At 46.6% G+C, this 12417-nt stretch overlaps 1 protein-coding gene across 1 annotated transcript in view; it reads right to left on the bottom strand.

Moving 5' to 3' along the window:
• dpp6a (dipeptidyl-peptidase 6a) overlaps positions 1 to 12417 on the bottom strand; it is a 690808-nt gene that overhangs the window by 41264 nt on the left and 637127 nt on the right. Inside the window, exon 19 of the mRNA XM_085987517.1 lies at positions 6819 to 7013. Coding sequence (XP_085843643.1) covers positions 6819 to 7013 — 195 coding nt within the window. The remainder of the gene's footprint in view (positions 1 to 6818; positions 7014 to 12417) is intronic.

The raw sequence follows: 12417 nt of genomic DNA, 5'->3' as shown, positions 1-12417 counted from the left end.
AAGACCACGATCTAAATCTTGCGAGATTTTTAAAAACTGCCCTAAAGCTGAATCTAACCTACAATGAAGACAAATGTGTCTTCAACACAACCCGTCTCTGTATCCTCGGCTGTGTGGTGGAAGAGGGGGTAATTGGACCAGACCCTGACCGATTACGCCCCCTAAAGGAACTGCCCCTGCCACACAATCCCAAAGCTTTAAGAAGGTGCCTGGGATTTTTTTCATATTATGCCCAATGGGTGCCCAATTACTCTGATAAGGCCCGACCCCTCATTAAATCGACGTCCTTCCCACTATCAGCTGAAGCTCGGGAGGCTTTCACCAGTATTAAACAGGATATTGAAAGGGCTGCAGTGTGTGCAGTGGACGAATGCATTCCCTTTCAAGTCAAAAGCGATGCGTCAGACTTTGCCTTAGCTGCGACCCTCAATCAGGCTGGGAGACCTGTGGCCTTCTTCTCCCGAACCCTTCAGGGACCTGAAATCAGGCACTCTTCTGTCGAGAAGGAGGCACAGGCTATAGTGGAGGCAGTGCGGCACTGGAGACACTACCTAGCCGGCAAACGTTTCACCCTGCTCACCGACCAGCGGTCGGTGGCTTTCATGTTTAATAACAAACAAAGGGGGAAAATCAAGAATGACAAAATACTCAGGTGGAGGATCGAACTATCCACGTTCGACTATGATATTATGTACAGGCCGGGAGCCCTTAATGAACCCCCAGACGCCCTATCGCGGGGAATGTGTGCCAGCATTCATACGGACAAATTACAGGGTCTCCACAATGACCTCTGTCACCCAGGGGTCACCCGACTATACCATTTTATAAAGTCCCGCAATCTGCCCCACTCCATCGAGGAGGTCAGGGCAATGACCAGAGCCTGCCGCATCTGTGCGGAATGCAAGCCTCATTTCTACAGGCCTGACCGTGCACACCTTATCAAAGCCACACAGCCATTCGAGCGCCTAAGTCTGGACTTCAAGGGACCCCTTCCCTCTGCTGACCGTAACGTATGCTTCCTCAATATCATTGATGAATATTCCCGCTTCCCCTTCGCCATTCCCTGCCCAGACATGACCAGTGCCACGGTCATCAAGTGTCTCTGTAATCTATTCTGCATGTTTGGCATGCCGAACTACATACACAGCGATAGGGGGACGTCATTCATGAGTGACGAGCTGCGCCAGTTCTTGCTCTCGAAGGGGATAGCCACTAGCAGAACCATTAGCTTCAACCCCCGGGGTAATGGGCAAGTGGAAAGGGAGAATGCTACTGTTTGGAAGGCTGTCACGTTAGCCTTAAAGTCAAAAGGCCTTCCGACCTCCCGCTGGCAGGAAGTCCTCCCAGACGTGCTCCACTCCATAAGGTCTCTGTTATGTACTGCTACTAACGCTACCCCTCACGAAAAGATGTTCGTTTTCCCCCGGAAATCCACCTCGGGCATATCTCTACCCGTGTGGCTGACGTCTCCGGGGACAGTACTATTGTGGAAGCACATGAGAGGCCATAAAACGGACCCCCTTGTGGAAAAGGTACAACTCCTCCATGCAAACCCTCAGTACGCCTATATCGAATACTCTGACGGGCGAGAGGACACTGTTTCCATAAAAGACCTCGCTCCCTCGGGGAGCGGAGAGAACGATGGGAGACTACCCGATGAAGACCTACACTACAAAGAGACAGGACGCCCAGAGGTATCAATACCCAACTTTAACCTGGAGGACACGGCAGATAACCTGGAAGACACTGCGGAGGCCCGGACAGCGGAGGAACCAGAATCCACTCCCCTAGAGGCACCCCAACCGGCTTTGCACCGATCACTGAGAACTGCAAAACCTCCTGACAGACTCACTTATACCAACTTTTAAGAAACATCATCCCGATGGACTAAATCTATAGAAGGGGTGAATGTAATGAAATCTGTTTGTCTTGATCCTGTATTCGTTTTGCACTCATGTATATTACCCTCCCCCACTGTGTATAGTTTCACTTCCTCTTTCCCGACTAACCTGGGAGGTTCCAAGTCTTGGCTCTTGGCTCCGCCCCTGACTTCTCTTACATAAAGATCCCAGGATCTGTATGACTCATTCCTGTGAACCAGTCAGCGTGTTGAGATGTTAGCTCTGATCTTAGTGATTAAAAGCCAACTTGTTTAAGTCTATAACTTCTAGTTTTGTGGTTATTGAAGGCCCATCAACTATGTTTTACCCAAGCCAGAGAATCTTCTTGGGATCTGGCTATATGCTCGTGTCTCTTTACAGAAGGGATTTTGAGATGAGGAAGGTTCTGCTCCTGTTCGCCCTGCTAGGGGTGAGCATCAGTGACCGAGGAGACGTGGCGAACTCCCACATCTTTGGGTGTTCAGGAGAGAGAGCGCCAATCGTTTCCGCAGGGGGTGGCGAACGGGGTGTGGAGGAGCTCGCTATCTACTTCCACGAGGGAAGGTGGCCAGGGTGGCTGGGGTCCAATTTGACCCAGTACTCCAGCCAGACCAGGTTCACGTACGGGGAGGCCTCCCTCCTGTGCCCCAGGGTACAGATCGTTGCTACATGGGTCAGTGTCACCGTGGGAAAACGTGTATGTTTGACATGCAAGGGACAGATTCCTTTGGATAGGTGGTGGTGGCTCAGAAAGCTGAGCAAGGATATAGGGAACCCCGCAGTCGATTGGGAACGATTGGGGAACAATACCCATCGGACGATTACAGGGACTCACGGGGGATTGAGTGTGTTCTGCGACAAGTGGTGGGAACCAGATCAGGGGATTTATGTCTGTATGTGGGGGTCAGAGATGGTCTGCCCCACAGACATACCCATCATTTTCCGCTGGCAATGGCAAGATGCCGGGGAGTGGGTGGAGTGGGATTCCAGCCTGCATGCGTGCGCGGTCCCACATTCCCCGATCCCAGTAAATGCCACTGAACTTGTGACCCGCCCCTGAAAACCCCTGCCCACGACTCAGGCAGCAAGGACACACAGAGAGGGGTGCCCTGCCACCACCAAGGGACCAGGGAATGGGCTGGTACTAGTGCCGATGGAAAAGGTGCTATACCAGGGGGTACACTACTCAGTAGCTTCCGTGATTCTAAACCTTACCGAGGTACACTTACCTGAGTGGTGCCCCAAAGAGACAGAACAGCTATACCAGGCCCTGTTAAAGGAAATGTTTAGGAAATTCTACGAGTTCGATTTTGCCAATGTAGACAAGACAGAACTCTACACTACACACACTGAATAATTTAGCAATACAGGGAGACAAAGAAGGGGAACCGGGAATAATGTTTTCACTGCATATAACAGGGATCCTCTGTCATAAACAGCCTTGATGACACAGAATTGCAGACACAGATAAACGGTTTAAAAACACAATTGCGAAAAATCTTAATGGATGAAAATACCGTAGTAGGCTCAGAGTTACACGAGGACCAGGCTATGATGGTCCATTTAAAAGAGATCATTGCTGAGCTGGAGAAGCACGCAAAAACTGTAAATGCCCTTATAAGAGAGGACAGGAATGCTTCAGATCAGGCTGCACAGAACGAGGTGTGCGTACTGTACGGGGCATGGTTGCTAGGCAAGGGCCGCAGTAACCTGGAGGATTTAAAACAGGGTTTAGTCCCCTCCTGGATCAGCAACAAGCACCTCGCAGCCCTCCGGGTAAACCATACCTTCGGATCATTACCACTGCACAGGTAGTGATCCAGGCCACCGCGACCGAGCTAATACCGAAGACCGCCAACCGAACCCCAACCGCAACAAAACTTTGACGACCAGATCACCACCAGAAGAACAAAACCTGAAGTTTTTGCCACTCTACAAGGTAAAGTACCCAACAAAGACTTTACTCCCTATCTCTAATGGAGGAAAAGAGGGTACTTTACACAGACAACTCCACCACCGCGCCCTGGGACCATGTGACGATGGCAGGCCCCAAAGGACACAAAGAGCGAACCCCAAAACCGCAACCGGCTTGATCGACAGGATTCGACCTGTCCAGAAACCCTTATTGGTGAGCATAATCCCTGGCCCCTCACAGCACAATTTAGTTAGACATTGGGGGTGGGACAAGGGTAGGGGGATTATTACTGTGATTTTTCCCTCGATGTGCCGTGTGTTTCCCATTCCTAATTAAGTGTACTCTTGTAAGCCTGTAACTATTCCAGTAATTTTCAGTGTTGTAATTTTATTGTGCCTTTTAATAAAAATACGGTTTTCTTGCACCAAACCAGTTGTCTACTCCAATACTGTATCGCCGCCTGTGCCTAAGTCCGGTGTCTAGAACCCAGGGGTGTGGGAGCGATTCGAACCGCTCAAAACCCAGTCAGGGGCAAAGCTGACTGCGCACACACCACCCCCTACAAACATTGCATGCACATTGAATTGTGCAGATGATCATAAGTCAATCTGTTAGAGCATCAGAATCAATATCAGTCACTCATGCAATGTCAATGAGAGAGATGAAAAACTATTGTCACCAGCTTGCACTGATGCGCCTGTCTGTCCATCCCCCACTTGCGCATCCTCCTCCACTCCCACAATCTCCAGGGCCGCCTCCTCTGCACTGGTAAGCTGGGCTATTGAGGGTGGCCCTCCTCCTGTCCTCGCCCTCTCCCTCTTATTGTGGGCTCTCTTTTCCTGCAATGAGGGACACAAGTGGAGTTTGAGTGAGAATGAAGGAGTGAGTGTAGAGAATCCATAGCATAGATGCTTAGAAGGACACAAAGATGGAGTGAGGTGCCAAGACCAAGAACCCTCCCTGTGTGTTGTAAGTTGTTGTCATAGCATCACAGTGATAGGGACTGTGAGGGCTGCATCATCAAATAGTTAAATGAATGTGAACATACAGAGAGAGGGAATGGGTAAGGATGCGGAGATGTAAGGGTGAAGTGGGATGTGGAGGAGGAGGTTGACAAAGCAGAGTGCTGGTGATGAGAGGCGATGGGGATCAGATTGAGGGTCATGGGGATGGAATACTCACTTTTCCTGTGTGAAGAAGGTCATGAAACCTCTTTCGGCACTGCAGCCAGGTTCTGCTGCACATTGAAATCGCATTCACCTCCTGTGCCACTTGCAGCCACACAGCTTTGGTCTGTTGTAGAGGCTTTTTCCTCCCTGAGGAAGGAAAGAGCACTTCCCTGTTTACTCTTGCTCCCTCCACCAGAGCTTGGAGGGAGGCCTCATCGAATCTGGGTGCACACTTTGGTCTGGTGCTGGACATAGTAGCAGTAGGAATCCCTCAGAAGTATGATGAGTAAGTTGAAAGGCTGAAAAAGAACCAAGGCTGCTTGCAGGCCTTAAATCCAGCTGCATAGATGACATCATCGGAGGCGAGTTTCAGTATGAAAAGACTCATTGGGCCAGGGGTTCCCACACGCTGGAAATCAAGTGCCCAATTAGGGCAAAATCACACTTTTGTCCCGCCTCACATCGGAGGCGGGATCCTGACACGACGACCACCTGACACGCCCCCAGCCCGCCCCCAATGACAAAATCCAGCCCAGAGTGACTGAGCACTTGGACAAGTATCAGTTGATCAAAGAGATTCAGCATGGGTTTGTGAAGAGTGGGTCATGTCTGATTAATCTAGTTGAATTTTTGAGGAGATCAATGGTGGACAGGGGAGAGACTATGGATATTTTCTATATGGATTTCCAGAAGGCATTTGAGAAGGTTCCGCACAAGAAATTATTAACAAAAATAAGAGCACACGAACTGGAGGTAACCTTGTGACACGGGTCGTTTGGGAGCTAGGAGACAGAGAATAGGGATAAAGGAAATGTACTCTGCTTGGCAGGATGTGACAAGTGGTGTTCCTCAAGTATCTGTGCTGGGGCCTTAACTTTTCACCATATATATTAATGACTTAAATGCAAGTTGCTGTAGTAGCAAATGTGGTACACAATTGATTTTTGACCCAATGTGACTCCACTAGGGGTAACTAACATCTAGACCCCGCCCTTACATGTGATGTACATACAGTAGCATCCATAACAGAGAAATAGCAGGATATCCAGTGACAAGTTTTAAGGAGAACCTGCAAGTTAACGTTTTAGGTATAACCCTTCATCACAATTGTTCTCATACAGGGTAACACCTGAAATGTTAACCCACCTGTTCTCTCCACAGAAGCTGACTGATCTGCTCAGTCTTTCCAGCATTTTCTGGGTTTTTTTTTCGATTTTCGGCGTTTGCAGTTTTTCGCTTCTCGTTTAAATAAGTTGGAGGGCTACATAGGCTTTTCCGGTTTTGAAAATTTCTTGTGTGCCTATATGAATACCGTTGCATAAGATAATTGCGGAGCTAAGCGTTGGAGGCCAGACCAGTGCATCCGCAATGAAGACTTTGCAAGATTATTTACTGTTGTTACTTATTTACATACATTTGCAACCCCTTTCGACAAACACAGCCCTGCAAATAGGTATTAGGGCATGATGAGCAAATATCCTGCTATCTGAACCTTCAGATACTCACAGTCCTTGCTTTTAATTGTGTTTATGACTAGCAGATCAATTTACCTCCTGAATATAGCTTCCCACAGGCAACAACTTCATTAACAGCATTGAAACTGGAAGTGATAATTACCAAGTGCAAGTCTTATGAATATTAATATTTGTATTTTGCATTCTGGCTTCAAGCTCTTTGCATTTGGGTTCTCGTGGACACACTTGAAACCGCCTCAGGTGATAATAACAAAATTAATGAGCATTTGACGAGGTTACATAAAAGGACGACACAACAGGACTTTTTCTGCTAATAGTTATTTGCTCAAAACACATCGGAGATAGGTCTACGATGTGCTATCATCAAAAAGGTACTTACTTCAAAGCATCTGTCTGATCCTTTTCTTCCACGGTCCCCAGGTTTCCCTTTATTTCATACAAGAGTTTAGTGCCTTGGAAACCACTGCCGCGGCCATCGAATTTAACCACAATGATGTTGAACGAACTAACAAGTACAGTTGCCCAGTCTACTTGGAACTGCTCGGTGACAATCTGGCTACCAGGACTGTCACCACTGTAAGCAAAAAACACAGATTCATTCATCAATTGAGGGGAATTGTTACACAGCAAGTTGTTATGATCTGGAACGCACTGCCTGAAAGGGCGGTGGAAGCAGATTCAATATCAACTTTCGAAAGGGAATTGGATATATACGTGACGAGGAAAAATTTGCGGGGCTATAGGGAAAGTGCAAGGGGAGTGGAACAAATCGGATAGCTCTTTCAAAGGGCCAGCACAGGCACGGTGGGCTGAATGGCCTCCTTCAGTGCTGTACGATTCTGAGATAATACTGAGTAACAACAGAGACAGAGATCTAGTCACTGTCACACTGCCGTTGTTTTAATTCAGATTCTGCGAGATCAATGCTGCTGAGCTGGTTTCCAGTGCTTTACACTGTTAAATCCGGTCCCCTACCTCAGCAACAAACTCATAGGCCCATGAAAGCCTAGGTTCATGAACCTGCCTTTGGGATGAGGGAGCTACGTGTAGCGCTATGAATGCCGCAAACTGTCGCCTGGATGGCGATCTCCCGGAATCCAAACTTTAGAAAAAAGCTAGCTTCAGCATAAGAGCGGCTAACGATTCTCCTTGTGTAACGTCTTATGTCCTTAAAACTGTTGAATGTTATAAATACGTAGAATTAAATGCTGAAGTAATGCACCATAGGGCTTAATTTCCTCTGAGTGTTGTTTTGCACTCTAGTTAATGCGTTTGCGCTAGGTTGCTGTGCGTACTCTTTCAATGCAGTCAGTAACCTGTTTAAGGTACATATTGTTACATTTAGGAGGCTCTAAGCATTATTTATCACCGTACTATTTTAATTTTCAACACCAATTCATAGCCTCAATGATAAATCTTTTATAATTTATGACCGAGCACAGTCCACTGTAATAGAATTCAAACCAGTTATGTGTAAATTTTATTGTTATTCATTCTCGGGATGTGGGCATCGCTGGCAAGGCCGGCATTTTTCGCCCTTGAGAAGGTGCTGGTGAGCCGCCGCCTTGAACGGCTGCAGTCTGTGTGGTGAAGATACTCCCACAGTGCTGTTAGGGAGGGAGTTCCAGGATTTTGACCCAGCGACAATGAAGGATCGGCAATATACACCCAAGTCAGGATGGTGTGTGACTTGGAGGGGAACCTGGAGGTGGTGGTGTTCCCATGCTGAAAGAATCTTGTACAATTTTGAACCAAATCTGATAAGTAGAAGTGATATATGCTGGACACAGAATTAACTGCAGATTATTTTTATAGATAAACCTTCAATAATGTTCATTATCTTGAGATGTCAGTTACGAAGTGCCCTGTCCAGCATTCCTCTCAACCAATACCATTACTGTCGGAGGTGCCGTCTTTCGGATGAGACATTAAACCGAGTCCCCGTCTGATCTCTCAGGTGGACGATAAAGATCCCATGGAACTATTTCGAAGAAGAGCAGGGGGAGTTCTCCCCGGTGTCCTAGCCAATATTTATCCCTCAACCAACATAAGAAAAACAGATTATCTGGTCATTATCACAGTGCTGTTTGTGGGACCTTGCTGTGCGCAAATTGGCTGCCGCGTTTCCCACATTACAACAGCAACTCCACTTCAAAAAGTACTTCATTGGCTGTAAAGCGCTTTGAGACGTCCAGTGGTTGTGAAAGGCACTATATAAATGAGAGTCTTTCTTTCTTTCCTTCTTTCTTTCTTTCTTTACACTTACCACATGTCATGTCTCAAATGACTCATACTCTATCCAAAAATGTTATTTTCTGAAAGAAATCTATCTAATTTATATTATAACTAATTTTTTTAATAAACAGATATATATATCAGGGATAGATTTTAAAGCTGAAATCTAATCTTGGGGTTCAGACCAAGGTATATAAAACACTCAAGCTTCTAAACACCCATGCATGGGATCCCTGTCGAATACAAAGAGATACCAGGCCAGGAGCTGTATCACGGTGAGTTGCCTGCAGTGAGCTTCGGCGGGGGGGTGGAATTTCAGCGGGATTCTCCCAATATCCCACCGCAACTTTGGTGGAAGATCAGAGGAAACCATGGTGAAGCAGCATAAATGCCTCGATTTAAAGCCTCTCCATGGCCTCGCCCCTCCCTATCTCTGTAACCTCATTCAGCCCGAGATCTCTGCATTGCTCCATTTCTGGCACATCCCCCGATTTCGTTGCTCCGCCATTGGCGGCTGGGTCTTCAGCTGCCTGGGCCCTAAGCACTGCAATTCCCTCCATAAGCTGCGCCGCCGCTCTACCTGTCGCTTCTCCTTTAAGTCGCTCCTAAAAACCTAAGACTTTGACCAAGCTTTTTGTCACTTGTCCTGATATCTCCTGATGTGGCTCAGTGTCAAATTTTATTTGATAACTGCTCCTGTGAACCACCTTGGGACGCTCGCTATGTTAAAGGTGATCTATAAATGCAAGTTGTTGCTGTTGTTATTTAGTCATTTACGCCATTTCTCTGGGGGTTCCACCGTATCTGCCAATGAAGTGATGGTGGGAGATTGGGAGAACTCCCGCAGAAATTCCAGGCCCAAATGTCTAATGATAAACTGCTTCTGATGACTGGATCTTGCACTACATCTGAACCTGGGGAAACCAGGAGTGTCGAATGCAACTTTTATTGCAGAGTAGCTGTGGTCATTATCACATTGCTGTTTGCGGGAGCTTGCTGTGCGCAAATTGGCTGCCGCGTTTCCCACATTACAACAGGGACTACACTTCAAAAGTATTGGCTGTAAAACGCTTTGAGACGTCCCGAAGTTGTGAAGGGCGCTATACAAATGCAAGTCTTTCTTTATAATAATGATAAGATATTTGGGTATCAGATAGTTCTCAGAAAGCCTAGATTAGTTAATGGCATGGGACAAGCACACTCGGGTCATGAGAAAGTACTTAATTTGCTTTAATTGGGAGACTGGCATTTTCATCAGGTCTGATTCTTGTTATGCAAAATTGAGAGTTACCATGGTGCCAGATCACATGTCCTAATCATGGAAAGAAAGAAAGACTTGCATTTATAGAGCGCCTTTCACAACCTCAGGACCTTCCAAAATGCTATACAGCCAATGAAGTACTTTTGAAGTTTAGTCACTAGTGAATTGTAGGAAAGTATGACAGTCAAATTGTGGTCAGCGAGGTCCTTCAAACAGCAATGAGTTAAATGACCAAATATTGGCTAGGAAACCGGGGAGAACTCTGCTGCTCTTCTTCAAAATAGTGGCATGGTATTTCTTAAATCCACCCAAGAGGGCAGACAGGGTTCATTGAGTGCTGCGAGCGTTTGGTAACTGGGAGAAAATTCATTTAAGTGTATTTTGTGAATTTTAGTGTGTTAAAAAGTTAATTATTTGAAGTGAGTTTAATTTTTTAAGTGTATATTAGACTCCTGGGGAGTTTAAACCAGAAGTAGAATCCAGGTATAAAAGGGGCGGGACTAGTGCTCTGCACAGAGTGCTGTGGCATTGAGTGCTGCGAGAGTTTGGTAAGTGGAGAGTTCGGGCAAGTGGGAGGTGAGGGTGTGTTTTTTGCTCTGTTTTGTTCCCCACTCCCAGGCTCAGACAGCACTGCGGAGGCAGAGCAGCGAGCCGAGTCAACCAAACAGGCCCCACAGACAGTATTCAAGGAGGAGGTTGGCGATCAGCTGGTTGGTTGGTTTTCTTCCTTCTCTTTTATACCTTTAAGTTGGTAAGTCCGATTGAATAGTGGTGTAATATTATCTGTATCGGGGCAGAGGGTCTTCATAACTAATAAGAAATTTAATTAATTACATAGATATGGGTGAACAGGTGATGTGTCACTGTTGCGAAATGTGAGAGCCGGTGGACCCCATTGAGGCTCACGGTGATTACATTTGCGATAAGTGTTTGCTGCTAGAGGAACTCAAGCTCCATGTTAAAGAGCTTGAGACCGAGCTTCAGACACTGTGACACATCAGGGAGGGGGAGAAGTTCCTGGACTCTATGTTTCAGGAGGTGGTCACACCTATGAAATTAATTAATGCAGATGTAGTCCGTGGTCAGGGACAGGATGGTGTGACTACAAGTGCGGCAGGTACAGGGATCCAGGAGGAAGTGTTGAAGGAGCCGCAGCCCTTGCTCTTGTCAAGCAGGATCGAGGTTCTTACTCCCTGTGAGGGCGGGAGTGGGGACTGCAGGGAGGATGAGCAACCTGGCCACAGCACTGTGGTACAGGGGGCCATTCATGTGGAGGGAGTAAAAAGAAATGTTGTAGTGGTAGGGGATAGTATCATTAGGGGGATAGGTAGGGTTCTCTGCAGTCAAGAGCGGGAGTCCCGAAGGCTGTGTTGCCTGCCCGGTGAAGGACATCTCTTCTGGGCTGGAAAGAAACTTGGGAGTGGGAGGGGGAGGATCCAGTTGTCGTAGTCCATGTTGGTACAAACAACGTAGATAGGACAAGGAAGGTGGTTCTGTTAAAGGAGTATGAGCAGCTAGGGGTCAAATTAAAAAACAGAACCTCAAGGGTAATAATCTCTGGGTTATTACCTGAGCCACGAGCGAATTTGGCTAGGATAAATAAAATTAAAGAGTTAAATGCGTGGCTGAAAGACTGGTGTGGGAGAAATGGGTTTTGCTTCTTGGGACACTGACACCAGTACTGGGACAGGAAGGAGCTGTTCCGTTGAGACGGACTCCACTTGGCCAGTGCTGGGACTAGAGTCCTGGCGAATCATATAACTAGGGCTGTAGAGAGGGCTTTAAACTAATTAGTGGGGGGGAGGTTTCTAGAGAGCAAATAATAGAAATGACAACGGAGAAGGTCATAGACTTAGGTAACAGTGGGGGAATAAAAAAACAGAACGTGTCAGGAAGGGACAGAAGGTATGGAGTAAAAGGTAAAGTAGTAAAAGGGGAAGAAACAGGAACTAAGTGTCACAAAACATATTTGAAAGTTCTTTATCTGAATGCACGTAGCATTTGTAACAAAATGAATGAGTTAACGGCACAAATACCTACATATGGGTATGATCTTGTAGCCATTACAGAAACATGGCTGCAGGGTGACAATGCCTGGGAATTAAACATACCAGGTTATTTAACAATCAGGAAGGACAGGCAGGAAGGGAGGGGAGGTGGGGTGGCTATGTTAATAAAAGAAGGAATCACTGTAATACAGAGAAATGATATTGGGTCAAAGGAGCAGGATAGTGAAACAGTTTGGGTGGAGATAAGGAATAATAAGGGGAAAAAAACACTAGTGGGCGTAGTCTATAGGCCTCCGAACAGTTGCAACTCTGTTGGATGGAGTATTAATCAGGAAATAGTTGAGGCTTGTAATAAGGGAACAGCTATAATTATGGGGGATTTTAACTATCATATTAACTGGACAAATCAAATTCGGCAGAGCAGCCTTGAGGATGAGTTCATTGAGTGTATTAGGGATGGGTTTCTTGAGCAG

Source organism: Somniosus microcephalus, chromosome 5 (genome assembly GCF_052327205.1).
Source record: "Somniosus microcephalus isolate GS21.2 chromosome 5, FLI_Smic_1.0, whole genome shotgun sequence".
NCBI classification, from domain to species: domain Eukaryota; kingdom Metazoa; phylum Chordata; class Chondrichthyes; order Squaliformes; family Somniosidae; genus Somniosus; species Somniosus microcephalus.
Note: the sequence above shows the minus strand (reverse complement) of the source record. Positions and strands in the feature narration are given on the sequence as shown.